The following is a 26493-nucleotide window of genomic DNA, read 5'->3' on the forward strand; positions in this document are numbered from 1 at the left end:
AAAGGAGAGAAGAAGCCTGAACATTTTGGTTCCTGTCCACATATTCGAAGCACAGTAAACTGTTTATCACTTTAAACTCCGGCAAGAGCATTCAAAGAGATGATTGGCTGTCGCCAAACAAGCCTGTAATTTAATTGTGTTTGCCCTAAATTCCTTCATTAACTATACTCTAAATAAGGAGACGGCTGGCTGAGGGAAAGGGCCTTAGGCTAAGCCAAATGGAAACAAACGTGACACAGTCTGAATATATGCATTTTCTTTATCCTATAGATATGCAGAAATGCTTTCCTTGGCTTTTATATCTTTTTTTAAAGTTATTTAAAAAATTTAATTGCATTTTGACAAAGTAATGATCAAAAATAAGAATAAAAATGTGCACCCCACCACCGAGACTATTCCATTGTAACTATCCAACCTTCCAAAATTTCAACACTTCTTGCGACGGTTTGACCCCTTTCTGTTTTAACAGTACAAATTCTACAAACACCCTCCATATCTCCTCAAAATCATTTATATCTAACATACAAAAAAAAAAAAGACAAGTCAGGAGTTGCAGTGACCCAGTCACAGAGAACTGGTCACAAAGCGAAGGTTTGTCCTCAGGGTTAGGGACTTAGGTAGGCCTGAACTCCAAATTAAAAGGCAAGAAGACACTTGCAAGGAACCTCAAGGAACCGTGGGGATCTGGCAAAGGTGCCTAAATGTTCCCCTCAGAACAGATTTCCCTCAGCACCGCCATAGGAAAACAACTCCCACAGTTATTTAGAAGAAAGTTGCATCAGTTAAAAGCATATGAAACGTTTACCCCCCCCCCCCAAAAAAAAATTGGCCTCAGAATGAAGGAGCCTCTCCAAATCTAACACAAGGCTCTGTCAGCACTAACAAAGATGACAGTTTAGAATGATAACTGTCAGGGGTAGCCATATTAGTCTGTGGCAGCAAAGTCCACAAAGAACCACGTGGTATCTGTGGATAAGCTTTTGAGGCACAGAGTCAATAATCTATCAACTGAGGATAACACTTCATGCATCTGATGAAGAGGGTCTAAGACAGTCTACAAAGCTTTTGCCATGATCATTCTGTTTTTTTGGATGACAATATTTAGGGAAGTTTTTAATATTTGATGTTTTATTGTATTTTTTACTGTTTTGTTGGAAGCCGCCCAGAGTGACTGGGGAAACCCAGCCAGATGGGTGGGGTATAAATTTATTATTATTATTATTATTATTATTATTATTATTATTATTATTATTCCCAGTCCTTATTCAGACTGATCCCAAACGTGCGATTTAAAATCCTTTGGAGAAAGAAACCCAGCAGCGTCCTCAAGGATTGCTGGAACTGGAAATTAACTTGAGAGAGAAGTTACCACTTAGCTGCCTCATAGTGTCTTGACCACAGTCTACATCCTACTCAAGTCAGCGCTAAAAGCACCGCAGGAATATTTATTTTGAGGCCACCACATTCACAAGGTGTCATTTGAGTGAAATAGTGTCTCCACTAGAGGGTGAATATGGCTCTGAGGTATTTGCACGACAGATACCTCAGAAGGGAACCAGCTCCAGTTTACCTCAGACACTCGCCAACTTGTTCTGAGAGAGGGTTAATGGCCATGTTTGCCATTTTCCACTTGGTGTGATGCAGAGATGCCAGATCTAACATGGTAAATTACGTAAGACATTTCTATAATAAAGAGCGTTAGCCAAACAAGTCTAGGTCAAATACTACAGATAATAAAGCAAAGTTCCTTAAAATGTCAGAGGTGTTCTGGAAACTTTGCTCCAAACACCCTCAACACTATATTCACTGTCCCCAAGATGAATCAAGAGAGTCTTGGGCAAGTCTCAAGCTACCCAGCCTCACAAGGTTGTTGTATTGTTCCACAACTCTTCCCATATTGGCTGCTTCTCATGGAAACTCAAATATTGGCACACGATCCGGGACTTCCTTTGGAGCTCAGTTCACTACTCCTTGCGAATGATTCCTTAAGGAACTGGATGCAAGTTGCTTTGAGGGTCAAATCAAGATATAATAGTGGCAGACACACTCGTTTATAAGTCTGCCCTGTTATATATAAATTGGAGGCTGTTTTTTTTTTGAGCAGGAGACAGTCTGTTCCTTCAAGCACTTCCCAGTGTTAGAAACTCAGATATATAAGCTAGGCGCCAAATGGTTCATTAAACCAGGGTTGCAGTCGTCAAAACGGAATGTCCAGTTGCCATTTGGGGGCGAGACGACTCAAAAGTCGTCTTTTTCCACCACCATGTGGTGGACCTGTAAAAGGGTAAAGGAGTATTGGGAAATAATTCATAATGAATTGAAAAGAAATGTTTAAAAGTACTCCCCCCCCCCAAAAAAAAACCTCCAAAAAACCCCAAAGTCCTTTTTATTGGGGATAATTCAGATGGAAATTTCCAGGTGTCAAAAAAGACTATTTATGTATGCCACTACTTCTGTGTTTTGTTAGCCCTAAAATGGAAAACGAATAAGGTCCCAACTAAATAAAAATGGCAACTTAAATTGATGGAATATGTGCAGCTTGCGGACCTAACATACAGAATAAGAGAAAAAGAAGAGCATATGTTCAAAGAAGATTGGAAAATGTTTATTGAATATATGGGAGAAATTGTGTACATTTGAAAACAGTGGCAGCATTAAGAAAATTCAACAGTGTAAACAAGTTTTGAGGGATTTATTAATGGAATACTGAATGGTTCAGTTAATGTAAAATATGCAGGGATTTATGATATGCAAATTGAACCATGGAAAGAGAAGAAGGGAAGTGATAGACATTTTAAGGTTGTTTAATGAATATTTTAAGTTGTAAAATAGAAAACTCAATAAAAATTATACATAAAAAGTCATTTTTCTGAATACAACTTTTGGGTTCCTGAAATTTGTTCTGATTGTGCAGATAAAATATCACTGATGGAATTCTACAGGATGTGTTGCTAGTGTGTGAAAACAAGCAAGATCCAAGGATCCCCAGGCATGCACCTCCAGAGGGTGGAGATATCAGGCACCCAATCCCAGCACGCAAGCATCTTCACTTGGTTCCAAGTGGCCGATAGCCAGGTGTAAAATGCACCTGGCGAATTTCAAACGCTGTTCTCGCCCCTCAGGTACTGGAAATGGGTATGGGGGGGGGGGAGAGCCTGAAGTGAAGGAGAGAATCCTACACCCCCGATCTGCATCAGAACACTGTCTCTACAGTAGCCCTCTAAATCAGGGGTAGGTAACCTCAGGCCCATGGGCCGGATGCGGCCCAATCGCCTTCTCAATGCGGCCTGTGGGCGGTCCAGGAATCGGCATGTTTTTACATGAGTAGAATGTGTCCTTTTATTTAAAATGCATCTCTGGGTTATTTGTGGGGCCTGCCTGGTATTTTAACATGAGCAGAATGTGTGCTTTTATTTAAAATATATCTCTGGGTTGTTTGTGGGGCATAGGAATTTGTTTATTTCCCCCCCAAAATATAGTCCGGCCCACCACATGGTCTGAGGGATGGTGGACCAGCCTGAGGCTGAAAAAGGTTGCTGACCCCTGCTCTAAATAATCTATGCCTTTGTTTGAGACAATCTGCAGATAAGTGTCTTGGCAAAGGTGTCTTGCAGAAGGTTCCTGCATTGACGAATTGTGGACAACTTTCAAACTCATAATTAAAACCAAACTTCTCGTAGCTCCTCTCACTTCCCAAGAGAGAACAATCAAAGCACACCGGAAGGCTCTGTTGCCTTTCTACCCATGGATGAAGTCAAATCCTGTCGTATTCCACCAGACTACTCCAGTTCAGTCACCCACCAACAGAAATAATTTCAACACTGCAATGGGCCCTGAAGATTTTAGTTGCTCATCCACATTGGATGCAACAGCACTGCTGATGGAGGGCAAAAATTCAGTTTTCCACTTACCAACACATTCACTCCCTTCCAGGCACAGAAATGGTTAAAGGCATTAATTAAACAAATATGCAGCTTCTCCAAAAAAGTATATCAGGAAGCAATATCTGCTTCAACATTTGTACTTGCTCAACAAGTAGAGGCACCTTGTTGCAGAAAAGAAGCAAGGCTCGTCAACATAATAGTGAGGAGGAAAAAAGCAGATTAAGAACAATAACAACCCCTAAATCAGAGTATAGATAAAACTACCATCAGATCTAAATCTTCTGCCTGCCACCACTGTAGGGATCCTTTGGATCTGGACACAGTGACATATGTCATGGTCTTAGTGGAAGGGATTCACACATTTTGGCTTTGTTGTTTGCCATCTCCACAAAACCCTTTGGCCAAGTTCTGTGGCAGGTGCAAAGCACTCAGGGAAGGGAACAAAATTCGTCCCTGTGCTGAGTTTCTGTGGAAGGCAGAAGCAGTGCCTCATTGCTGCTGGCACCTTCGGCAAAGCCCAATGGATGAGAGACCAGTAGCCTTTCCTCCCCTCAAGCTCCCGATTTATTTATTTCCTGCCTCAACACTGCACTCGGCTTCTTCAGGAAGGACTAGCAGCACCTAACTGTTATAAATCTATTGGCCTACATGGTCATCAATATACAGGTGAAACTCGGAAAATTAGAATATCGTCAAAAAGTGCATTTATTTCAGTAATGCAACATATATTTTTTTAATTTTTACAAATGCTTTCTTTTGGAAATCCCACAGTAATAAAACAAATAGTTACAATAATACAAAAATAAACATCGCAAATAAACAAATAATTACAATTACAACATGCCATGCATCTATCTCATATACTGGTTTCACCCTTTAAGTTGCATTACTAAAATAAATGCACTTTTTGACAATATTCTAATTTTCCGAGTTTCACCTGTATATTTAAAAACTTGATACAATCATGTTGAAAACTGCATGCCTACACATGCACACCAAATAGCAGTAGAGTCGAAAACCATTTAGGTGACGTGTGTTAAATCTATCCCTCCTAGCCTTCTCCAGCCTGGTGCTCTCTAGATGTTTTGAACCACAACTCTCATCAGTCATATCCAGCAGTGCTAATACGTGACATCCTTTTCCATTGCATAGAAGTTTGACACCCTCTATTAATAACAACAGATTTTAAACAGAGCTTTTTCGCATCAGTTGTGTTTTCCTCTATTGCTCTTGGGTGCATTTTTCTCCTCTGGTTTGCATTATTTGCAATTGGCGCTATTGCTTCAACTTTATGTGTGTCACACTGCCTGGAGAGAGGGGATCTGCCAGTAATGCTACTTACTTCTACCACTGCCACCAATACTTTACACTCAGCCTGAAATGTGCTACCATGCATTTCCTCCTGGCTCCTGAATCAATGCAGGCAGGCAAAGCACTCCCTTGGTCCCTGTATCCCAGGCTTCCCCCACCACCAACATGCTGCCCCCCACGAACGATGCAAAGCTCCCCTCCCCACTCACCAGCGGCCTCGCCAGGCTGCGCACCCGTCACGCCGTTATTCAGGTACAGGATGGAAAGCAGGTGAGGCTGCGTCTTCTCCAAGGCCACGCGCAGGTCCTGGAAGTGATCGCGGTCCTTGGCCAGGAGCAGCTTGATAAGCAAGTCGGCCTTGCAGGCGCTGGCAGAGGTTCCCTCCTTCCCTCCATCATCGCTTCCTCCTCCCGTTACCATCCCGGCTTCCTGCAGCTCTCGTAAGTCGATGGGGCTCAGGGTCCCGGCAGCATCCAGCAGCTCGATCACCTTGTCCACCTCCGTCATGGCCTGGGCCAGACTCTGGTGACATTGGGCCAGCAGCTCCTTGTGCTTCGGCTCCATGGCAGCCGGGAGGCAGGCGTTGCAGCCCCGCCGAAAGTAACTCGCCAAACTCCTCGGCTCCCGGGAGGAAGAGTCGCGCGCCCGCTGGGCGCGCCGGAGGCACAGTTGCAAAGAGAAGATGCTTGGCTATGGTGCGTTGCGCCTTTGCCTTTCCTTTCCCTGTCTTCCTTCCTTCCTTCCTCCTTCCTTCCTTCCCTCCCTCCCTCCCCGCACAACAGGCCCCGCCCACCCCCTGCAATCAAAAGGAGCTGGACAACTTTTCTATTTCTTCCCCTGCTCTCCTCCCTCCTTCCAGACAAAGATCCAACGATCCCTCTTCCTTTTCCCACCGCAAAGGCAAGCGCAAAAGAGCGGCTACATTCCGCCTCCAACCCCCCTTCAAAGTCGCCACTCCGGGGGGAAGAATTCCAGAGAAAAGGGGGAAAACAGTGAGAAAAAAGACTTATTTTTGCACACACTCAGGGCAAAGTTATGCAGAAGGGAAAACAACTGTTGCTCTTTCGCTGCCTCCTCGATCAAGCCCACCCACCCCTCGCTTCCCTCTAACTCCCCAAACTCCAAATCAAACAGGTAGCTCTTAAAAAATACCTTTCCTGCACTGGGTCATCACGCGCTGGAGACGGCGGAGGGTGGCGTGCTTCCTGCGTTCCCTAACAGTTCGGCACCTCCTGCCACCCACCAACTCCCCCTAAGAGAGAAAAGGGGGGGCCTCTCCTCCCCCCCTTCCCCCTCTTCTGTTTCCTTCCCTGCCAAAGCTTGGAGAGTTCAGCTGCAAGCTCCGAATTGGCTCCGCTTTTGGCAAAGGGCTCCCCGCTTCATTCCGCCCTACAAAAAATGAAAGCCCGAACCAACTTCTCTCCCACCCAGTTGTAGGGGTATTTTCTTGCGGGGGAGAGACCCCGTTTATACGAAAGGGGGGGGGATGGCAGTGGAAAAGCGAGGGGGGGCGAGGCTTCAATTCCTCCCAGGGCCTCCGCTCAGGAGCCCCGGCAGCCGCACGCAGCCATATTTGCTGCACCGGGCTTCTGCCGCTCCTGCAGTTTTTCCTGGGTGCAGGAAATGCATTTCCCTGCGTTGCCTGCGGCCGCCTTCCTCTCGACTGCAGGAGAGAAGAAAGCGGGCACCCGCCCCGCCCCCAGCACTGGAGAAGCGGGGGGAAAGGAAGGAAGGGAGAAAAAGTGAGGAAGGAAAAGGGGTGCAAAAGCGGGAGGCAACAAGCACCTAGCTGGAGGAGGAGGAGGAAGGGATGAGGGCGATGGCCACTCGTGCTGCTGCTGCCGTTGTTTGCTCCATGCTTTGAATCCTTTCTGTTGCTGCTGCGCCTTTGCTCGGCTAAGTTTCGCCTTCCCTGCTCCCCGCCGCAGCTTCCTCCGCCATAGCTCGCCCTGGCCGTCAATCAAAAGAGCCTTTGCTTCGGCAAATGTGTAAGGCGAGGCAAACGGGAGGAGGAGCTCCCTCTTTCTCTAAGCCGCTCCCTGGCTCTGTTCAAGAGTTGCAAGGGAAAGGGCGGGGGTGGTGGGAGTGGTAGAAGCCCTCCCACTCTTTATTACCTTCCTCCAACTGCACCTTTTAAATAGGTACAGGCAGCGCTGCCCCCCCCCAAAAAAAACTCTTTGGGAGGGAAGTTATCATTTAACAAAGGCTGCTTTGGTGCTCCTTTGCTGTCTCCCCATGTGGACAGCAGCGGAAAACAACCTTTCTCCCTCCTCTATATGGCATCCTTTTATATATTTGAACATGGCTATCCTATCACCCCTTAACCTTCTCTTCTCCAAGCTAAACATACCCAGCTCCCTAAGCCGTTCCTCATAAGGCATCGTTTCCAGGCTTTTGACCATTTTGGTTGCCCTCCTCTGGACACGTTCCAGCTTGTCAGTATCCTTCTTGAACTGTGGTGCCCAGAACTGGACACAGTACTCCAGGTGAGGTCTGACCAGAGCAGAATACAGTGGTACTATTACTTCCCTTGATCTAGATGCTATACTCCTATTGATGCAGCCCAAAACTGCATTGGCTTTTTTAGCTTCTGCATCACACTGTTGACTCATGTCAAGTTTGTGGTCTACCAAGTCTCCTAGATCCTTTTCACATGTACTGCTCTCAAGCCAGGTGCCACCCATCCTGTATTTCTGCCTTTCAAATTTTTTTGCCCAAGTGTAGTTGAAGCACTATGCGTGCTTCAATAGGACCAACATGCAGAAGCCAGGTTTCTGGTTGAGGTTCCATTTAGATCTCAGATAACCGATATTTTAAAACAGCTGCACTGGTTGCCAGTTTGTTTCGGGGCCCAATTCAAGGTGCTCATGCTAGTATTTAAAGCTGTAAATGACTTAGACCCTAAATATCTGAAAAACTGCCTCCTTCCCTATGGACCACCTCAGGTGCTAAGATTGATAGAAGCACCCTCTTGTTGGTTCTTCTGTCCTCAGAGGCTCAGGGGATGGGTTTGGTCCAGGAAAGGGCATTCGCTGTGGCATTGCTAAATTGTGGAACTCCTTCCCTTCCAAGGTGGCACCTTCATAATACATCTTCTGGCAAATGCTGAAGATGCACCTTTTTAGCCTGGCTTTTGACACTTGATCTATATATTTTTAGGACTCACCTTAATTTTGTGATTGTAAGTTGCTTTAAAGTGTTTTTAAATATTGTGTTTTAATGCTGTGACCTGTCCTGGGACCTTAGAGTGAAGGATGGGCTAATATTCATCATCAACATCATCATCATCATCATCATCATCTGCTCAATTTGGAGTCAAACCATGCCTTTATCCACATGTTTGCCCTCCAGCCTATCATTTGTGCCCGCTCCTGTTAAAATTAAGAGGGTTTCAGGCATACAACACCTGTGTGGAGACTGAGATGGGAGGATGGAAATGGACAGGAAAAACTAGCATTCCTGATTCAAGAGATTTAAAAAGCAAGGGGAGAGTCTCTGGGTTGCAAACTGAGAACCCAACATTTCCCATGAACTGCTCCTAGAGCAACTAACCTCAACTGGTCACAACATGAGGTAAGCAGGTATATAGTCACAGAGAAGGAAATACTGTGGAAACCCAGCCGGATGGGCAGGGTATAAATTATTATTATTATTCTGTGTCACTGTGGGAAGCCCAGGGCAACCAGGGTAGATACCTTATACAGGGCTCTAAATCTCTTAGTTCCAGGCATGGAAAGGCTGAGCATGGGACCAGAGGTCTCAAGCAGTCATACACATGCCTGACCACTGAATTACATCTGCATTCCCACAAGTGACATTTGAATGACTTCTTCTGCCACATATTACACAGTCTCATCCTGTTCCAACTTGCATGAGCTGACAGATTGACTGAAGTATGACTGGAAGCAGTTCCCTTTTTAAGCTCATCTTGTGGAAAATAACTTGGTCAAAATGAAGGAGTCTCAAGGTTGTGCTTTTAAAAATCACAACAGATGCACAGATAGCAGCAGAGAATGACACTGTCTGGTGCATGTGCACACCAGCCTCCCTCAAGTCACTCTGCCCGCAGTATTTCCTGTCCCCTTTTTGTTCTTCTCATCACCTACACTGGGGTGGAGAGAAGGTAGACCAGGATTTATTGGTAGATTTCTGGGCGATTTGCCATAGACCGGCAAGGATTTCTGATTCTAACTGCTTAACAATAGCAATTGAAAAACCACTGTTCCCACCTAAGTCCCCATCTGCCCTATGTATTTAAAGCAATATCATACCACTTTAAATAGGCATGGCTCTTCCCAAAGAATAATGGGGATTGTAGTTTGTTAAGGGTCACCTAACAACTCTCAACACTCTTAACAACTAGTTATCAGGATTCTTTGGGGGAAAGTGGCATTTAAAGTGGTATGGTACTGCTTTAAATGCATAGTGCAGATGGGGCATAGTGCAGGCTGGTGAAATGAAGAAAGCTAATTGGGAGTAGACTTTTGCATGGAAAGGAATCTGAGCTCAATTAAGATCTGGTGCTGACAACAAGTTCCTGGACTCCGTATGTGCTCAGAGTTAGCCTGTTCTTTCATTGTAGTTAGCTGGGTCTGGATGGTAGATCCTGAGCAGGGATAGTCAACATAGTGTAATCCAGATATTGTTGACTACAACTCCCATCATCCATGACAATTGGTCTTGCTAGCTGGGACTGATGGCAGCTCTAGTCCAAAACTTCAGGCATTGCAGGGGGTTAGGCGAGATGATCCTCAGGGCCCCTTCCAATTCTACAATTCTATGACAACATGTTGGCTATCCCTGATCTTCGATCCAATTTTGGTTTTTACAAGAACTCCAAGAAGCCAGAGACCTGCCGACCTCTGTCTTAGATTGTCTGCCAGCTTCTCTCCCACTTCCCATTTTCCACTCCAACCTAATGACTGTTCTAACCAGGAGGAGGCTGCGAAAAACTGTATCCCTGTGATGGGTTTTCCAGCCTTCATCTGTAACATTGAGAAGATAGGACATTATAGGCAATTGGCAGTTCAAGCTGGTCCCCCAGCATTGTCCCAAGGACCTCTCCTATTATTTGTGCTGCGCTGATGAACAAACCTAAAAAATAAAAAAAATCTGGTCCAGCTGCAACTTTCTTGCCCAAGTTGTTTCTTCTGAAGTGAACCCTCAACATTTGTCTTTGAATTTTGCTTTAAGTGATGTTCTGGTGGCAACATGTATAAATACATTTATATAGCACACCAACCATTCCACAAGCATTATCATCACAATTGTCCTGTAACACAGTAACTATTGAAAGTAAGCCAGTATTATTATCCCCACATTTTGGATGGGCAGCTGAGACTGAGAATATATATGCCTTCCTTAAGACCACCTAATGAGTTTGTGGCTGTAAGATTTCAACCATTGACCTGGACCCACAGATCATTCTCTTAGCTACAATCTTACACCGGCACTTATCCATTCTTGCTGTATGCAAAGGACTGCAGAGATGCTAAAGGTGCTAAATGGAGAGCAGTTTGGATAAATATATATTTTCTAAAACCCTAAGTATGTGGTAGGTGATCACTTAGCATACCTGAATCATTGTCATTTTGCATTCCCAGAGAGAGAAGTTGGATAAACAATTTTTAAAGGTGGAACCTCCTCTTCTCACCCACTTTTTCATTTCAATGTATGTTTACCAATTGGGTAATCATTGCAATTTCAGAGTGGGATGGTAGTTATTACTTGTTTAGGACTCAGGGGGGACCTTATTGTTTCTTTTTCTTTTTCTTCTTGTTTTCATTCTGTATTTTGTGTTTGTTTTTACCTTGTATTTTTATGCTGTGAACCACCCTGAGATTTTCAGATGAAGGGTGGTATACAATTTTTAAAGAGACAGACAGACAGATTTATGATGATTTACAGAACGAAATGGTGGAGATGGGAAAGCTTTTTGGGTGTTCATGTCAAATGCTCAGAAAACCATTCCAGAGTTGTTTTTGTTTTGTTTTAAAAAGTTTTACTTGAACACTCAAAGAGCCCAATTAATTTTTGGGCGAACCAGAGCGCATCCACACATCCACACCTGATGTCTAGCTTTGCATGTGGAGGAAATATTTTTGTACAATGTAGTAAGTATTCAATCCTGTGACACCCCTCCTCCATGGTCTGAAGCGGTGCATCCCAACCCCAGACATAGGCTTGCCCCCTCAGCAAGGAGGAGGTCATGGCATGAAAATTAGAACACATTTTACAGTTGCCATGGAAATATACCCTGGTGGGCAAGTTCTCCACCCCTCACCTGCTATGAAGCTTAGCAAGTTGCATCGTGCAGGGCCAGTCATTGTCCCATGGTGGGTCTCTACAGCCCCACTAATGGTCACTAAGAAAATGGACCAGCAGTACACAGAGTGGTGGTAGTGGGGCGCTGTTGACAACTACTTTTTAATAGTGGCCAGAGAGATCCCAATGCATTTCAAGGAAATCCTTCTTCATCAAGGGAAAAAGTTCAGGAGATGCTTCCTGTGTTGCTTTCAAACTCCAGCTAAGCCATTGTGAAGGAAATAACCCCTGATCACGCCCCCCCTCCCCCCGACAAGAGAAAGTGCCTTGAAACACATTGAACACACTGAGCATTTATGAATAAATTACATAACCAATGCAATAAGTGGAATTTCTTTGTAAAATATTATATATATATATATATATATATATATATATATATATATATATATATATATATATATAATGAAGTAACATTTTTACTTAAAAACCCCAGTCCCCCATATCGTTGCTGTTGGCATCCGTCTGTTTTGGGAGACAATGGAAGAGTGTGCCTTCAGGGGTAAAGTCAAACCATTGGAGAGTTACAGTGCTTCTATTTTTCAATGTATTTGATATTATTTCTATTTTATTTATGATTTTCAGATTTATACATTTCAATAATTTTACAATAATTTTAACATTTCAAAACTTGACTGCCTGCCCCCCTTTCTGTGGTTCCTTAAATTTATTTTTAATATTTTCTGCATATCCAAATTAATTTAATTTGCTCATTTATTCATCTTCTTGGTTATTACAATAATCCTGCTAATGTTCTTATCTGTTTACAGTTTGTAAATATTCAGTAAACCATTTCCATTCTTTTATGAAAAGTTTGTTATATTGATTTCTTATTTCTCCAGTAAGTTTCGCCATTTCTGCATATTCCATTAAGTTTTTGTATCCATTCTTCCTTTGCTGGGACTTCTTCTTTCCATTTTTGGGCAAGTAACATTCTTGCTGCTGTAGTCGTATACTGTACATGAATAAATTTCTATACACTTTGGGTAGTTCTGTCCCTATAATTCCCAAAAGGCTCCCCACCCTATATGTTTGCCTCCAATCCATGATGGGGAATGGACATCTTCAGAGAACTGTCCTTTTCTGCGTTTATTGCTCTATGAAGACATTTTCTTAATTGCTATGTAAAATAAACAAGCACATATTCCACAAGTTCAGGGCAACTGATATGCAAAGAGGTTTGGGGTTTGGGTGTGATGCATCTTTCCTCCAAAGGCGTTCATATCAGGAAACCCAGCATGATTAAATATGATAATCATCTATAAAGGCGAGAAAATGATTCAAAAATGTGCATCCATAAGATTACAAGAACTTTTGGCAGGCAACCCACGCAATGCCTTTGGGTCCATATATTAATTTGAAGCAAGGCCCAGTCTTTAAACATCATGCTAATGCATTCATGATTATCTACGAGCAGTTGTGCCTGAAGTATAAATTATCGCTGCTCATCCAAAAGGAACACCTCTCTAAAGTTCTTTTTAAAACCTATCAATATGGTGCTTATTTATTATGCTGGCCTGTCCAAATGCTTGTAGCCAGTTCTAATATGTTCAAAACCAAATTATATAAAGCAAAATATAACAAGCAAGAAACAAGACACATGCGACGTTTAGCCGAATCACCCCCCCCCCCAATATCAGCTAAATGTGGTTGCTAAGCAGCCATTGCTCTATTGCCCAAACAGTAGACTTGTGCTCTGGCAATAAACCTCAGCGCTGGGGTGGCAAATATTTATTTCTTTTGACCCCCTCCTCCATCCCTCACCTGATACATATCCACAACCTCATCTGGGCCTTGCCCCCTACATCCAGGCCATGAATGACACAATATACCTACCCATCTTTTCATAGGGTTGTAGTGTGGCCATATCTCTCACTTTACAGACAAAAGTCCTCTCCCTGAAGGGCTGTTCAATTGAAGTCTCTTTTAGACATAAGGAAACATAAACAGGGCCTTCTGGTTGCCCCTCAAGTTAGTACCTGGACAGAAGACATGCAGAATACCTGTTTCTATCTAAATTACAATCATTCTGAGTTTGCGTGCAATTAGATATATAAGCATATGAAATTTGACATTTTTACTTTGTCCCCCTTTTGGTGACAAAGTCCATCTTTTTTGGCTGATGCATAAACAGCCACCCTATAGTGCTGTCAGCATAGCATCCTGGATACTATGATAAGCATGGGGCAAACGTAGCAACACGCTTTTGAAGCAAACGTGCGGGTCTCTTTCTATCTCGTCACCCCGAGTGTAAGCGAGTGCAAGCTCGCTTCCCAGCAGAGTCGGTCGTTTAAAGCCGAAAATCACTCAAGTCAATAGTCATAGCTGTGATGGCAATCAAATTCCAGCTTGTAATACACAAAAGGACTCCCACCCTCCTTTAGTGGCGATATTGCCCTGGAGGGAAAGAGTTCAGCATGAACCTGCACGCCTGAATTAAAGTCAGCCAGTGGCACAATGTGGCTAATGTAGCTTTGCTCAGGGGAAGTGTTGTCTCTACCAGTGACATCCAATGTGAGGCTAGAGGGCAGAAAAGTTCTCTGTAAAGAATAAGGATGGAGAGGGGAGGACACTAAATATAACAGGAAACTGTAGGGGATGAGATGGGAATGCAAAGATTTAGATAGAAGTATCGTGTCAAGGCTAGATTATACAAGCAGCAGTATGGGAGGGAAGACCAGAAAAGATTGCTAGAGAATGATACTGTGGACCCAAAGCTTTTTGCCCCAATGTTTCCAGAAAATGAGGCAATGTGCTGAATTTGTAGACATTGCTGCCATAGGGCTTACACACACCAGAAATACCTTATTTAAGCCCAACAGATCAGTTAAGACAGCATATTTGCAAAGCCCCTGTGCATTTACAAAGACAAAGCAGCAAAATCGTTTTGCTGAATTACAGAACACAGAGTTAAATTGGTGTTTGATTTTAAGAGGAAATGTGCAGAAACCACTCCACCCCCAGAGGAGTTTGTCAAAGCTTTGGGTTTTCAAGAAATTAACATCCCTTTTGACCAACTTCTATAATCTGTTTTGTGTTTGACTTGCTTTTATTTTTTTAGCGTTTGCAGAAAAAACTTGTTTACTTGAAGTTTCATTTGTGTTGTCAGTTCCCAAAGGCCCAGTTCCCGTAACAAACAAATGCCCTGTCTAGAAAGGATCTTCTGAAGAATGCATATGCTGTGTGTGCATGTCAACACCTTAAAATCTGGACCTGTCAGAATTGCTGTTCTCTTCCACCCCTTGTTTTAGCAGGTGGAGGGGGTCTGGCTCCATAATCTCTTTTTAAATCCCAAACCAGCTGACAGCAGCACTGAATGGAAATGTAGAGACAAGCTAGATGACAGTTCATCTCCAATCAACGTATTAAGTTTACTGACAATAATTACTGGTGCATACTATTATGAATTGGGAGCCATAATCTCTACAAACAATGATCATTCTCTGCATTATATTGTGTGTGTGCGCACGCAAGCAGAGTATGGTCAGTTGATTCATGCAGGGATGGAAGAAAAGATCCTTTGATTGGCTCATACATGATAGGAGCACATCACATGATGAATCGACACAAAATTGTGGGAAACAGCTCATGAGAAACATTGTAAATAAGGCAAATGGAGGTTTTGGCTGGGGGTGTCACATCTGTGTCAGTTACTGAGAGAGTCATTACTTAAAGTTGCCACAATCATATAATGTTCATGTGTGGATCAGCCCTTAGATCACTGGAAAGGATTCATCTTTCTGCATGATCTAACGAGTTACATAAATGCAACAAAATGGTATGCATGCATGTTCAAATAGTTATGCTTTATTAAGAATATTTACAGAAGTTTTAGGTAGAGAATACCATCAGTAAATGAACCTGAACGCACACCTTGAAAAATTATCTTTATTCACATCTACAGTACAGTATAAGAAAGCAACATTTTCTCATGCTACATGAAACTCTTCACATTTTGGAAGGGAACTTCCTTTTGGAAGCTTCTGGATTCTGAGTACCAACTTGTCTTGTACAGTGGTACCATAACATTATCCACAAAACTCGGGATAGTGATCTGACATTCCGACCCACTACTGGCTCAAAGAAGAATTTGCAAACTGCCATACGAAGCACAAACTGCAATCACACAGTGGTTGTTGCTGCCCCATAGCCTCCCAAATACAGAGTAGCTTGTAGTAAATTTAAGGGGGGAAGGGAATCATCTTGTTAGTACTCCAGCTTTGTACCTTTTAGTACTCCATGGTGCTATTAACAGCTCAGCAGAGCTTTTATGAGTTGTTACACTCATACACTGGTAGGAGAGATCTGGATCATCTTCTGGACTGGCTTCTACTCTAGTCTGGCTTTATCTGGAAGGCTCTGAAGTTCTGTCTCCATCACAGTCTTCACCTTCAAAAAGGCATCCAGAAAATAAGCAAATGAGTGGTCATGAATGCTAATCTGGCTGCATTAGCAATTTTTTTAAAAATAAATAAATTATTCACTATTTTTTCAGATTATCTTTCTTTGTATTCAGAATTTGTTTCTTTACGCCTAGCAAAAAATAATCATGCAATTTGCTGTACACTATTGTTCTTCTTTAACAAAAAAGCAAACAAGCCCAGAAGATGACCTTAATTCCTATGTTGGGGGTGATACTAACAAGCACACACAGATATAATTGCGAATCAGTTAAACATTTGCTCTCTGATAAACAATGTAGTTTAGGACCAACATGCAAATGCAAGAATCAATATGAACCAAAAAGGGATAATTTAAACAATTGGGGGGGGGCATTGCCTTCATTTCCTCATCTAGTTTTCCCCCATCATGTTACTTGCTATAAAAGTATTGAAGGGTTCAAAGTACCTTCATTTATTTCAAAACTTTACTCACAAACTCTTCAATATGCAGCAATATAAAAAGTGTCAGATATTACAAAAGTGAGTTTTGCAGCTTTCTTCCCTACAGAATATAATTGCTCTGGGGAGTAAACCCATACCCAAGGAATGTCTACTAGAATGAAATGGAATAGCTCCTCCCCATTCAATTCACTACCATTCAGAGCCAATTTTGATTCCCACCTCCCTGTCTTCCTCTCTCTTACTGTAGTTACTCTGGTGGAATCTATGTGGAATGGAGTTGTGTGAAATGCCCCCAAAATTTCTCGGGCCACTTTCCCCCCTTTTTTTCTAAGAAGTTGCCACACAAAGTGTACTTGGAAATCAAACTTTAACAGAAAAGGATATGCACTACATATGACAGCAAACACAACCTTCCTTCTATTCGACATCAATCCAACTGGAAATTACTCTGGTCACTCTGACAGATGTTTATCACAGCTGGTAGAGGCAGCAGAAATCTTTCCTATTACTATAGCTAATGCTTCTGACAGAAATCCAGGCAAAAACGTTAAGCGCCTTCCCTTTCATAGGGATTTGGTGTCCCACAATCCATGTTACAGGTTTTTGATGTAGCAGGGGAAATTATTGCTTTTAAAAAACCAAACGCCGTCAGCTGAAGTTCACTGCGGATTAAGTACACAAAAGATAAATGCCTGCAGCAGTGGTGGATCAGTTGCGCACATCATGATCTCTCACTTATCCAGCCTCCAAACCCTACTTGGAGAGGCATGCAGCTCCAGTTTAAAATATGCCATCTGCTTGCTGTTTGGTGCTCTCCATCTGCTACGTAGTAAGGGAAATATGGAAATCGGGGTTGTCAAAAATTAAAGGCCTTCTTGGGGGGTTTGCTTCCTTGTCAGCTTTATGCAGCAGCTTGAAAAGTCCAGTTCCAATGTTCATTGGGATACCCATAATGATGCACTCAGAAACGCCTAGAGAAGATCAAGAAAAAATGATTAAAGCCTCATATTTCCCATGCAATGTGCATCATGGACTTAAAGAAGCAGAGGCTGTTTAAGAGATGAGCTACAATAATATTACATATTACAATCGTGAAGACTGATCTAAAGCAATTATTACCTGCAAACCAACTTCACTATGTCAAAGCCATGGTGAAAAAAGGAGTAGGAAGAGAGATCATTCCCTATTATGGGGCAACAGCAAAAAAGGCCATGCTCCACTTCCCCCCATTTTCAGCCAGGATACATTTAGAGAGCTGTGCTTAGTGGCAAGATTCACCACCCAAGACACTTACCACACACCGAATCCTTCTGCCCAAAATATGCAGCGTCGAAGAGGTGATCTGCTGTCTTCTCAAACGAAGCAAGCATCAATACACTCTCCTTCATTTTTGCCAGGCCAAACCGAGTAATCCCCAGAACCTCACCCTAGTCCAAGAAAAGGAAGACAGCGGAACCTCATAAGCTAATTCATGCTCACCAAAGGCTTTGACTCTGTACAAAGAAGGCAAATCTATATGGAGGCTGAAGTTGCATTTCTTGTCCTGGGCAAGTGTACACTGATAGCTATATGGATGCATAATAATTTGTCCAGCATGGTTGTTAATAAAGGAGATTTGGAACAATTGTCTTACCCGCCTCCTCTCAAATACAACATATACATATACAATAGCCTAAGAGCTGCTATGCTTAGTTTCTTATTGTTCCACTGTATTAGGCAACTGATTCTTGAGTGCCAACTTCCCTTTCCCAGGCTGGTGGCCAATCAGGTGCAGGGAAGTGTCAATGTCTCTTGCAGTTGCTGGCAGCAGAGGCTGATCTCTCCCAGTCAACAAAGCAAGTGGAAAGAGAGTATGGCAGAGCAGCAGCTGACAGACCAGCCTGCTCACTCTGCCCCCCATCTCTCATGTCAATGGGCAGAGAGGAAGGAAACTGGGTACACCAGTGGGGGGAGGGGAGGGGGAGGGATATGTGTGGACATTCCTGGAAGGGCACATCCGAATGATGCAAATATTCCTGATTACTTGGGTGAAAGGAAAAACCACCACCCTAAACCTTAATTTGGGCTTAGAAGATGTATGTCAGGACAATATGTCAGTACAGTAAACAGATGCCCATCTTGAGGCTCTTTGCTACGCAGTTGCCTAGGAAGGGAGTAAACCATGTGGATATTGCAGCAAGCAACACTCGTATAGGTGTTTCCTTGGAAACACTCGTATAGGTGTTTCCTTGGTATTTTCTTTATTTACATTTATTTGAGGGAAGGAGGGCTGAGTGCGTAGGTGGCAAACCAAAACAATGAAAAAGGATAAAACCAACCTTGTATGTCATCAGGTCAGACAGCAGCATCACATGCCTCCGGTCAATGCTCATACCATGGTTTACCATAGTGTACTGAATCTCATTGATGATGGTGGTCCGGGCAGCCTCAATGCCCAAGGTTTTCTCGACCTAGTGGATTAAATTATGTGGGTTAGGGAAGTGGCAAATCATTGATTCCACTGGCACATAAGTGCTATGATTTTCCAAACTACAACCATTCCCATATATTTTGGCTTAAAAATTGCCCTGGCTTGCACCTGCCTCCTTACAGGCAGTAGCTTCCAGTGGTAGCATTTTTCTTCATTATCACACTTAGGGTGCCTATAGGATGCTGGTTATGACCAATAAAGCCTTAAACGGCTCAGGACCACAGTACCTCAAGGACCGCCTCTTTCTATATGAACCTACCTGGACCCTGAGATCATCTTCTGAGGCCCTTCTTCATGTGCCTCCTCCTTGAGAGGTCCGGAGGGTGGGAACACGAGAATGGGCCTTTTCTACTGTGGCTCCCTGTCTGTGGAATGCTCTCCCCAGGGAAGTTCGCCTGGTGCCTTCATTATACACCTTTAGGTGCCAGGCAAAAATGTTCCTTTTTAACCAGGCCTTTGGTTAATCTGATTGATATCCTATGCCCTTTAAAAGGGGGGGGGGTGCTATTGGGTTGTTGCTTTTATATTTATTATGTATTTTGTGGCTTTATTTCTATGAACCACCCTGGGACCCTTGGGTATAGGGCAGTATATAAATTCAATAAATAATTAATAATAATTAATAATAATAATAATAATAATAATAATAACACTTTCTGAGTGTTCAGAGTGTTTCACCATATTACCCTGTTGCAATCTGTATTAACCTCATATTGTAGATGGGGTGTGGGGAGAGAAGTGCCTTAGACCACCTAGGAAGTTCATGGAAAAGGTGGCATTTGAACCAAGAACTTCCACAGGCTCCGTCACTCAACCACTATGCCACACCACCAGCTCATTTTGCCAATGCCCTCTTGATGGCTACCTCGTAAGTGTTGTTCGAAGTAGTCCTTGTTCCTTTGACTCCATGCGTGGCCATGACAGCTCGCAGGTTGTCACCTTCCACCAGCAGCTTGTACTTCTCCTTCCCACTCTGCTCATCGATATGAATGACAGCACGAGACACTTCCGGGATACCCTGCACAACCACCTTTATGTAGGAAAGGAAATATTTTAAAAAAGTGTCTAGAAGACAGATACCCTGATAAATGCTTCTTGCTATAGACCAGATATCACAATCAAAACCCCACTCTTTGCCCTCCTTGCTCTTTCCTACAGTGACTGCTGAATATTGCCTAAACTGGAAGTGACACAGCTGTGGCCCTCCAGATGCAGGTGATTCCCGGCTCCCATCAGCCCCAAGCCTGCATAGCCTAACGGTCAGAGATAATGGGAAGTGAAATCAAGCAACATCGGGATGACTACAGGTTAGCCTCCACCCCTGCTCTTCATATTTGCTTGGGAGTTCCACGGATGTGTGTTGTGACTATGAAGGAAACAGACAGAACACTAGAAGGCAAGGAGTCCACGTAACTAGGGCACATAATCTGCAACATTAAAACAGAATTCCTACAAAGGTGGGTCTTCAGGGTCTTCTATACTTCAAGCCTTTTCATTTGGCGTGTGCATTTTTGCAATCCGAAGAATATGCATCCGGCATAGATCAGTCTACTTCAATTAGGCACTCAATTGATTTTGTTACGTAGTTATTTGATTTTTTTTATTGGAAAGGAAATAGTTTGGCTTTGGTAGAGAACTGGCTGTTTTTGAAAGGCCAAACTGTTTTCAATGCAATTGCAACCAAACAGAATCAGTTTCTTCAAACACCTCCTTCCACTGGTTTCTTCCTCTTCCTCTTCCCCCAGTTCCTGCATGTCACTCTCTGCCCTTCATTATTTCCTTGCATCCTCTTCAAGGGTCCCCTTATCCTGTACACCCTCTTTCTCTCCTTACCCCATTCCTCCAGCTCCTGTCTCTCCAGCCTGTCAGGCTCTCTTTCCTTCAGCAAACCTCAGCCCTGAGCTCTCTTTCCCTAAGCTTCATCTATTGCTCAGCTTCTTTGTGGCATCATTCTTCTTTGTGACATCATTACTACTCAGCCAATGGGCACCAAAGGCTTCAATGCATTGAATAAATAGTAAGTGTGCTCACTGTAATTAAGAAAAGCCACCACCTATCACCCCTTCAAGCAAATTTAAGCAAATTTGTGAAGTTATCCTCAAGAGGAACTTCCCAAAGAGCTTCAGTAAAACTAATCCTGAAGGTTTAGCACCTAATTTATTACACTGAAAGGGAGAAACGTGCGAAGAGGAAGGCACGTTTGGCAAATCCTCACCGTGATAAACTCCTGCCCAGAAACCTATGTCCCCACTATGAAAGGCTGTGTGGATCCAGAACTGACCTCCACAGTAACTTACAGACTCACTGTAAAGACCATGTTCATGGAAGACAATCTTATTCGGCCACAAGTGATTGCCAAAGAATTACACTGTGATCCCCAATATTATTTTTTGAATAACTGAAAGCATTTTATTGTACTGTATACATTTATTATATTATATTATATTATATTATATTATCTTATCTTATCTTATCTTATCTTATATTATATTAATGCAGGTCATGGCTTAGGGAGCCTTTGGGCTGAAAAATGGTATGTAATAAAATATAGATATAGATCTATATCTATAGATCATGATGAAAAATAGGCTCACCCAACAGCAAGAGGGCAATACCCAGATCCGCTTCTGTTAAATATGCACAAATTTATAAAGGTACAATATGTTTTCAAAATACAAAAGCTTCTTCAGGGGGAAAATGGAAAAAGTAAGAAATGAAACGGGCGTATTCTTAGCATAGGTTTTCAACAATTCTCACACTAACGCAGTGAATCCTTTGAATGCTGTGATCTGAGCACATACATTTGTTGTCGAGCATCACACACGGAAGGTGGAAAGTCCTTACTTTTGGTAGCTCTTCCTTCAGAGACTGCAAGACATAGTACATCGAACTCTTGCTGTTCTCTCGGGGAGTAACACAGACAACGGCCTCACCGTGAACAGCTACATCCCCAGGCTTCACTCTCAGCTTCGAGACACAAATAGAATACCGCACAGTCTCCGCATTAACCTGTGTCACAAATGTCACTTTGTTATTTGCATAATTATTTCGACACTGGACACAGTTCCGCGGGCATGTAATTTGTTACATGGTGTCCAAAACACTAGTTTGGCAAAAGCTCTGCAAGCGATTATTTGACGGCCTTCGCAAGATGCTATTCTATTCGGCCAGGCGCTGTTCGCTACTGCCCAGGAGCCGCAAAAATATTCAGTTCTGAAATGTGTGACAATTGAGGGGAATGTCCATTTTGGCCTCGTGCTACTGAAGACTGAGGGAGGCTTTGGGCAGCACAACTGACCCATACACCCTCTTCTTACATTTTCAATGTAACGTTGGAAGTAATAATTTTTTTTTTTTACAGATTTCTAATTCCCCCCCTCCTGAAATATGCATATAAACTACATATTCTCCGTAGATATCCAAATATGAATTTAGATACTACATTTGTACCTTAGAAGTCGAACAGAATCTGTTCCGGAAATCCGTTTGACTTCCAAAACATTCAGAAACCAAAGTGCGGCTTCTGATTGGCTGCAGGAATGCAGCCAATCAGAAGCCACAGAAGCCTGTCGGACATTCAGCTTCCCAAAATAGTTCATAAACCAGAACAGTCACTTGCGGGTTTGCGGCGTTCGGGAGCCAAAACTTTCACTTGCAAGGCATTTGGGATCCAAGGTACAACTGTACTGTTAATGGGCTTTTTTATATTAAAAAAAATGCTGATTAACGTGGAAAGGGGTCAGAAGAGAATTAGGGTTTTGTAGCTCTGGGTAGAGCATCTGTTTTGCCAAAGGCTCCAGGTTCAATCCAAGGCATCTCCAAGTAGGGCTTTGATGTCTCCAGTCTGAAACTCTGAAGAGCTGCTGCCAATCAATGTAGACCTTACTGAGTTACATGGACCAATGGTCAAAATCTCTATAAGGTACCGGTAGCTTCCTATGTTCCTGTGAATAAATGTGTGTGTGAAACTGACGCAGACTGGAAACAGAAAGACAGATAGACTGATTCATCTGCTCCCTGCTCACTTCAAATCTGGTTAGGGGGAAACTAGCAGAGAACATTAATTCTCTTTGAAAATGTGCATAGATGCATGCTGCAGAAGCAATTAACATATTGAAGGTACCACAGAGCAATAACTAGAATAAATTAAAGCACTACAGAAAAAGCCACGCTAATTTTCACTGCAGTATCTACCCTGCCTGAAGGCACCCCGGTGGCAAATCAGTTTCTCGAACAGAGTATCAATGGGGGGGGGGCACACTCACTTCCAGCCTCAGCAGCCTAATCCGCTCTAATGAAAGCTTGACAAGAATGAAACAATCATCAGGAAGGAAAACTTCTTCAATGTACTCCGAAATCTGAAAGTCAAAAAGAGAAATTCAGCAGTGCTCATTGTTTAATAAGCATCACAACAGTGCAGAACCATAATTGGAAATACTGTAGATTAAGCAACAATAAGGCACAGTCTACCTCTCCCAGTAGTGTCTTCTCTATTCTTCCTTTAACCAAACGGGCAAAGTCTGGATCATCGTCCGTGTCAAGGTGAGCTGTGATAATTGGCGTACTATAGATAAGTAGCAAAAGGATATCGTTGTGAAAAGCTTGCCGGCTTAGTACCTTTACGTACCATGAACATTATTAATAATTCTATTTTATATATCGAGAACTAAGCATTGTACAAAACAACTTATGATGCCCAAGGGGTTAAAATCTAAAAAACATCCATAAACCGCATCTCTGCAGTTATCTGCTGTGGCATTAACTCACTCTACTGAAATTTGTCGCTTTTCAGTAAGAAGAATCCCAAACCAATTATTTCAGGGATACTGAATCTTGCTCATAGCTTGGAAGACGTAGCACAACACTTTTGTGTGAATGGAGGTTCCTCTTATTAGCCTTGACCTTGTTCACAAAGTACCTTGACTTCGTTAATCAAGAGTCTACTAATTATAGTGCAATAAGCTACTAAATTGACCCCCGTTTATCTTGCTGTCTTAGGTTGAGGTAGCAAATGGCAGGGACACTGTAACTTTTTAGGTTCAGTTATTTTTGTGCTTTGATCAACAGGTTAGCCTAACAAATAACTCTCTACCTAAAAAAAAAAAGGTCTCATTTTGTTGGATCAAGAGAGCAACAAATACATCGAACCCCTATAAATGAGAGCATTTAGCAGCCATAAGGGATATCAACCTGCAGCTTATCTCCCCCCCCCCACACACAGTAGGCAACTTGCAAGCAGAAGCTGAGTTACTAAACTTGTTCCCTTTTCAGAAGACATTACAACAAATGTTTGCGTCATAGGCAAGAATTACGGGATAGATCTAATGTTATAAGTTATCCTGTTCCTGTCAGTTTCTGTTTATTATAGTGGCCAGACTCTGACTCCAGCTAGCAAGTTGACAAAGAGAGAGAGACCTCCCTCCGTTATAATTAAACCTGCCATTCAAATATCAAGATGAGAATAAAATCTGGCTTCAGTACCTGATGGCTTTGGAGGCGTTGATGATCTCTTTGATTCTCGGCACTCCTAGTGTGATGTTCATTGAGGCAACCCCAGCAAAATGGAAAGTTTTCAGAGTCATCTGTGTGCCAGGCTCTCCGATACTCTGAGCGCACAGCGCTCCCACTGCAGAGCCAGGTTCCATCTGTGCCCTAGGTTATAAAACCAAGAAAACTTTTCATATTTATTAATTTTCACACCTCTAGAGAGTTCCTGACTGAGCTGGCCTCCAAGGACCAAGATCCCCATTCTCTGTACTGGATAAAAATCCCCCAAAGGTTCAATGTGGCACTATGAAATCATAAAACCCACTTCTTTAAACCCTGGGTGGAAGACAAGAAGCTGTGTCGCAGCCTAGGAACACAGACAGATCAAAATCTTTCCATCACCTTTTTTTGAGTTCTGAGAATTCATCAGGCACCGGCTGCACACTTTCAACTGTATATTATATAATGGTTAAACACTTTTTTAAAAAAAGAAAGTGAAAGCACAGGTGTTCAGGAGAGCCGTGCATTTAATGCACATTTTGTTTTTCTCTCTGATCCTTCAGAATCACAGAGTCCCAAGATCAGCTGCCTGAAACTGTTCCCTCATAAGCCTCCCTGGCTAGCAGCTCACAGAACACCCAGTTCCATTTGACAGGGAGGCTTATTCAACTCTGGGAGAGCTGTGTACAGCTATTAACTAAATGGAAAACAACAAATCCAGCAGACCTGATGGGATACCTGCTGAAGTCTTCAAAGTGGGCAGAATTGACCTTACACAACAACTTCACAAGCTCATCTAAAAAATCTGGGAGAGAGAGAGGAGATCCCAGCAGACTTTAGGGATGCCAAAATTATCAATCTCTAAAAAAGGTGATAGAACAGATTGTGGAAACTATCGAGGCATCTCTTTATTAGCTGCGGCCGGCAAAATTCTTGCAAGGATCTTAGCAAACTGCCTCCTAACAATATCCGAGGCTACCCTTCCTGAATCCCAAAATGGTTTTTGACCTCCTACGGGGACAGTGGACATGATTTTCACCACTCAACACCTTCAAGAAAAATGCAGAGAGCAAAACCAACCCCATTTTTTGACCTCGTGAAGGCCTTCGACAATGTAAATCATAATGCCTGGGTGGACTGTCCTTCTGAAAATTGGCTGCCCAGATAAATTTGTGAACATCCTTCAGCTCCTCCATGATAATATGACAGCAACAATCAGGGTCTCCTATATATAATTATCCTATTCTGAAATGCCTTCGAAGGCAGACAAAAAAAAATTTTTTTTTACCCTATAATAAAATATATCAACTATTTGACAGCAAATAACAATATGGAGACAGTGAACACTAGAAGCATCAAGGCTATGAACCCCATGACATGAAAAGGGTGTCTTATTATATCAACATGAGTTGGTAGATGATATTCAATTGGTGCCCTTACCAAGGTCGCTGGACCAGCCCCGATGTGAAAGCCCCAATGAATATTATCAGCACTGTCGTTTTCTTGTGCACAGGCTAAGTGATCTCAGCCAAGGAGGTCAGCATCAAACAATTATTTTAAATCCCATTTGTTAACCATTCTCATCTGGCAGGGCAAAGCTAAGGCTCCAAGATGCACAGAGTCACAGCAGCAATATGCTTAGCTAGAGACCTTATGCAACGAAGCAAGTAGAAGATCAGAGGACAGCTGTCACCCTTAGTTAAATCCCAGCGAAACAATCCTACGGCATATTATGGACCTTCTCTACATAAAGCAAATCAACTCACAGAGCAGTAACAGCCTCAAGACTAGTACTGTCTTCTTCCAGTATTAAAAAAAGCCTCAATACCAATGTCAAGATTCAGGATAAAGGCAGTTCCGAAACAAAGGTAACTTCCTTTCCACTGATGCTGAGACAGAATATTTAGATTGGGGGTGGGGGGTGGGAACCAACACACCCCAAAATATCCACTCCATGAGGGCTGGGAAGGGAAATTGCTTCTCCCAATAGTCCTCTTTTGCTGTGATCTTGCAAGTAAATTCATTTGCAATTCAGTGTTTTATGTGCCCCTTTGCTGCTTCTGCAATACATTTTCAATATGGTTTTAGTCTTGCTATGCCTCATAGAAGTTGCTTTTATGTTGTTATGGGCTAAAAGCTAGCACAGACATTTAAAACAAGCATTATACTTATA

General features: G+C 42.7%; 2 protein-coding genes across 6 annotated transcripts in view; both read right to left on the reverse strand.

Moving 5' to 3' along the window:
• Window positions 1-7246, reverse strand: part of LOC118096142 (disks large homolog 5) — a 105826-nt gene extending 98580 nt beyond the window's left edge. For 2 of the 4 annotated variants that reach the window (XM_060275016.2, XM_060275017.2), the window contains exon 1: window positions 5405-7246. In XM_060275016.2, the coding sequence (XP_060130999.2) occupies window positions 5405-5759 (355 nt within the window). In that variant the 5' untranslated portion in view covers window positions 5760-7246. The remainder of the gene's footprint in view (window positions 1-5404) is intronic. The other 2 variants (XM_060275015.2, XM_060275014.2) reach the window with 1 other exon arrangement.
• Window positions 7247-15306: 8060 nt separating this feature from the next.
• The window catches only part of POLR3A (RNA polymerase III subunit A), a 46816-nt gene continuing 35629 nt past the window's right edge, over window positions 15307-26493 (reverse strand). For both annotated transcript variants that reach the window (XM_035137923.3, XM_035137922.3), the window contains 8 exons: window positions 24315-24485; window positions 23304-23397; window positions 23099-23191; window positions 21678-21842; window positions 19699-19863; window positions 18682-18813; window positions 17658-17790; window positions 15307-17334 (listed from right to left, as the gene is read on the reverse strand). In XM_035137923.3, the coding sequence (XP_034993814.1) occupies window positions 17186-17334; window positions 17658-17790; window positions 18682-18813; window positions 19699-19863; window positions 21678-21842; window positions 23099-23191; window positions 23304-23397; window positions 24315-24485 (1102 nt within the window). In that variant the 3' untranslated portion in view covers window positions 15307-17185. The remainder of the gene's footprint in view (window positions 17335-17657; window positions 17791-18681; window positions 18814-19698; window positions 19864-21677; window positions 21843-23098; window positions 23192-23303; window positions 23398-24314; window positions 24486-26493) is intronic.

The sequence above is a fragment of the Zootoca vivipara genome, chromosome 5 (assembly GCF_965207765.1).
Source record: "Zootoca vivipara chromosome 5, rZooViv2.hap1.1, whole genome shotgun sequence".
NCBI classification, from domain to species: domain Eukaryota; kingdom Metazoa; phylum Chordata; class Lepidosauria; order Squamata; family Lacertidae; genus Zootoca; species Zootoca vivipara.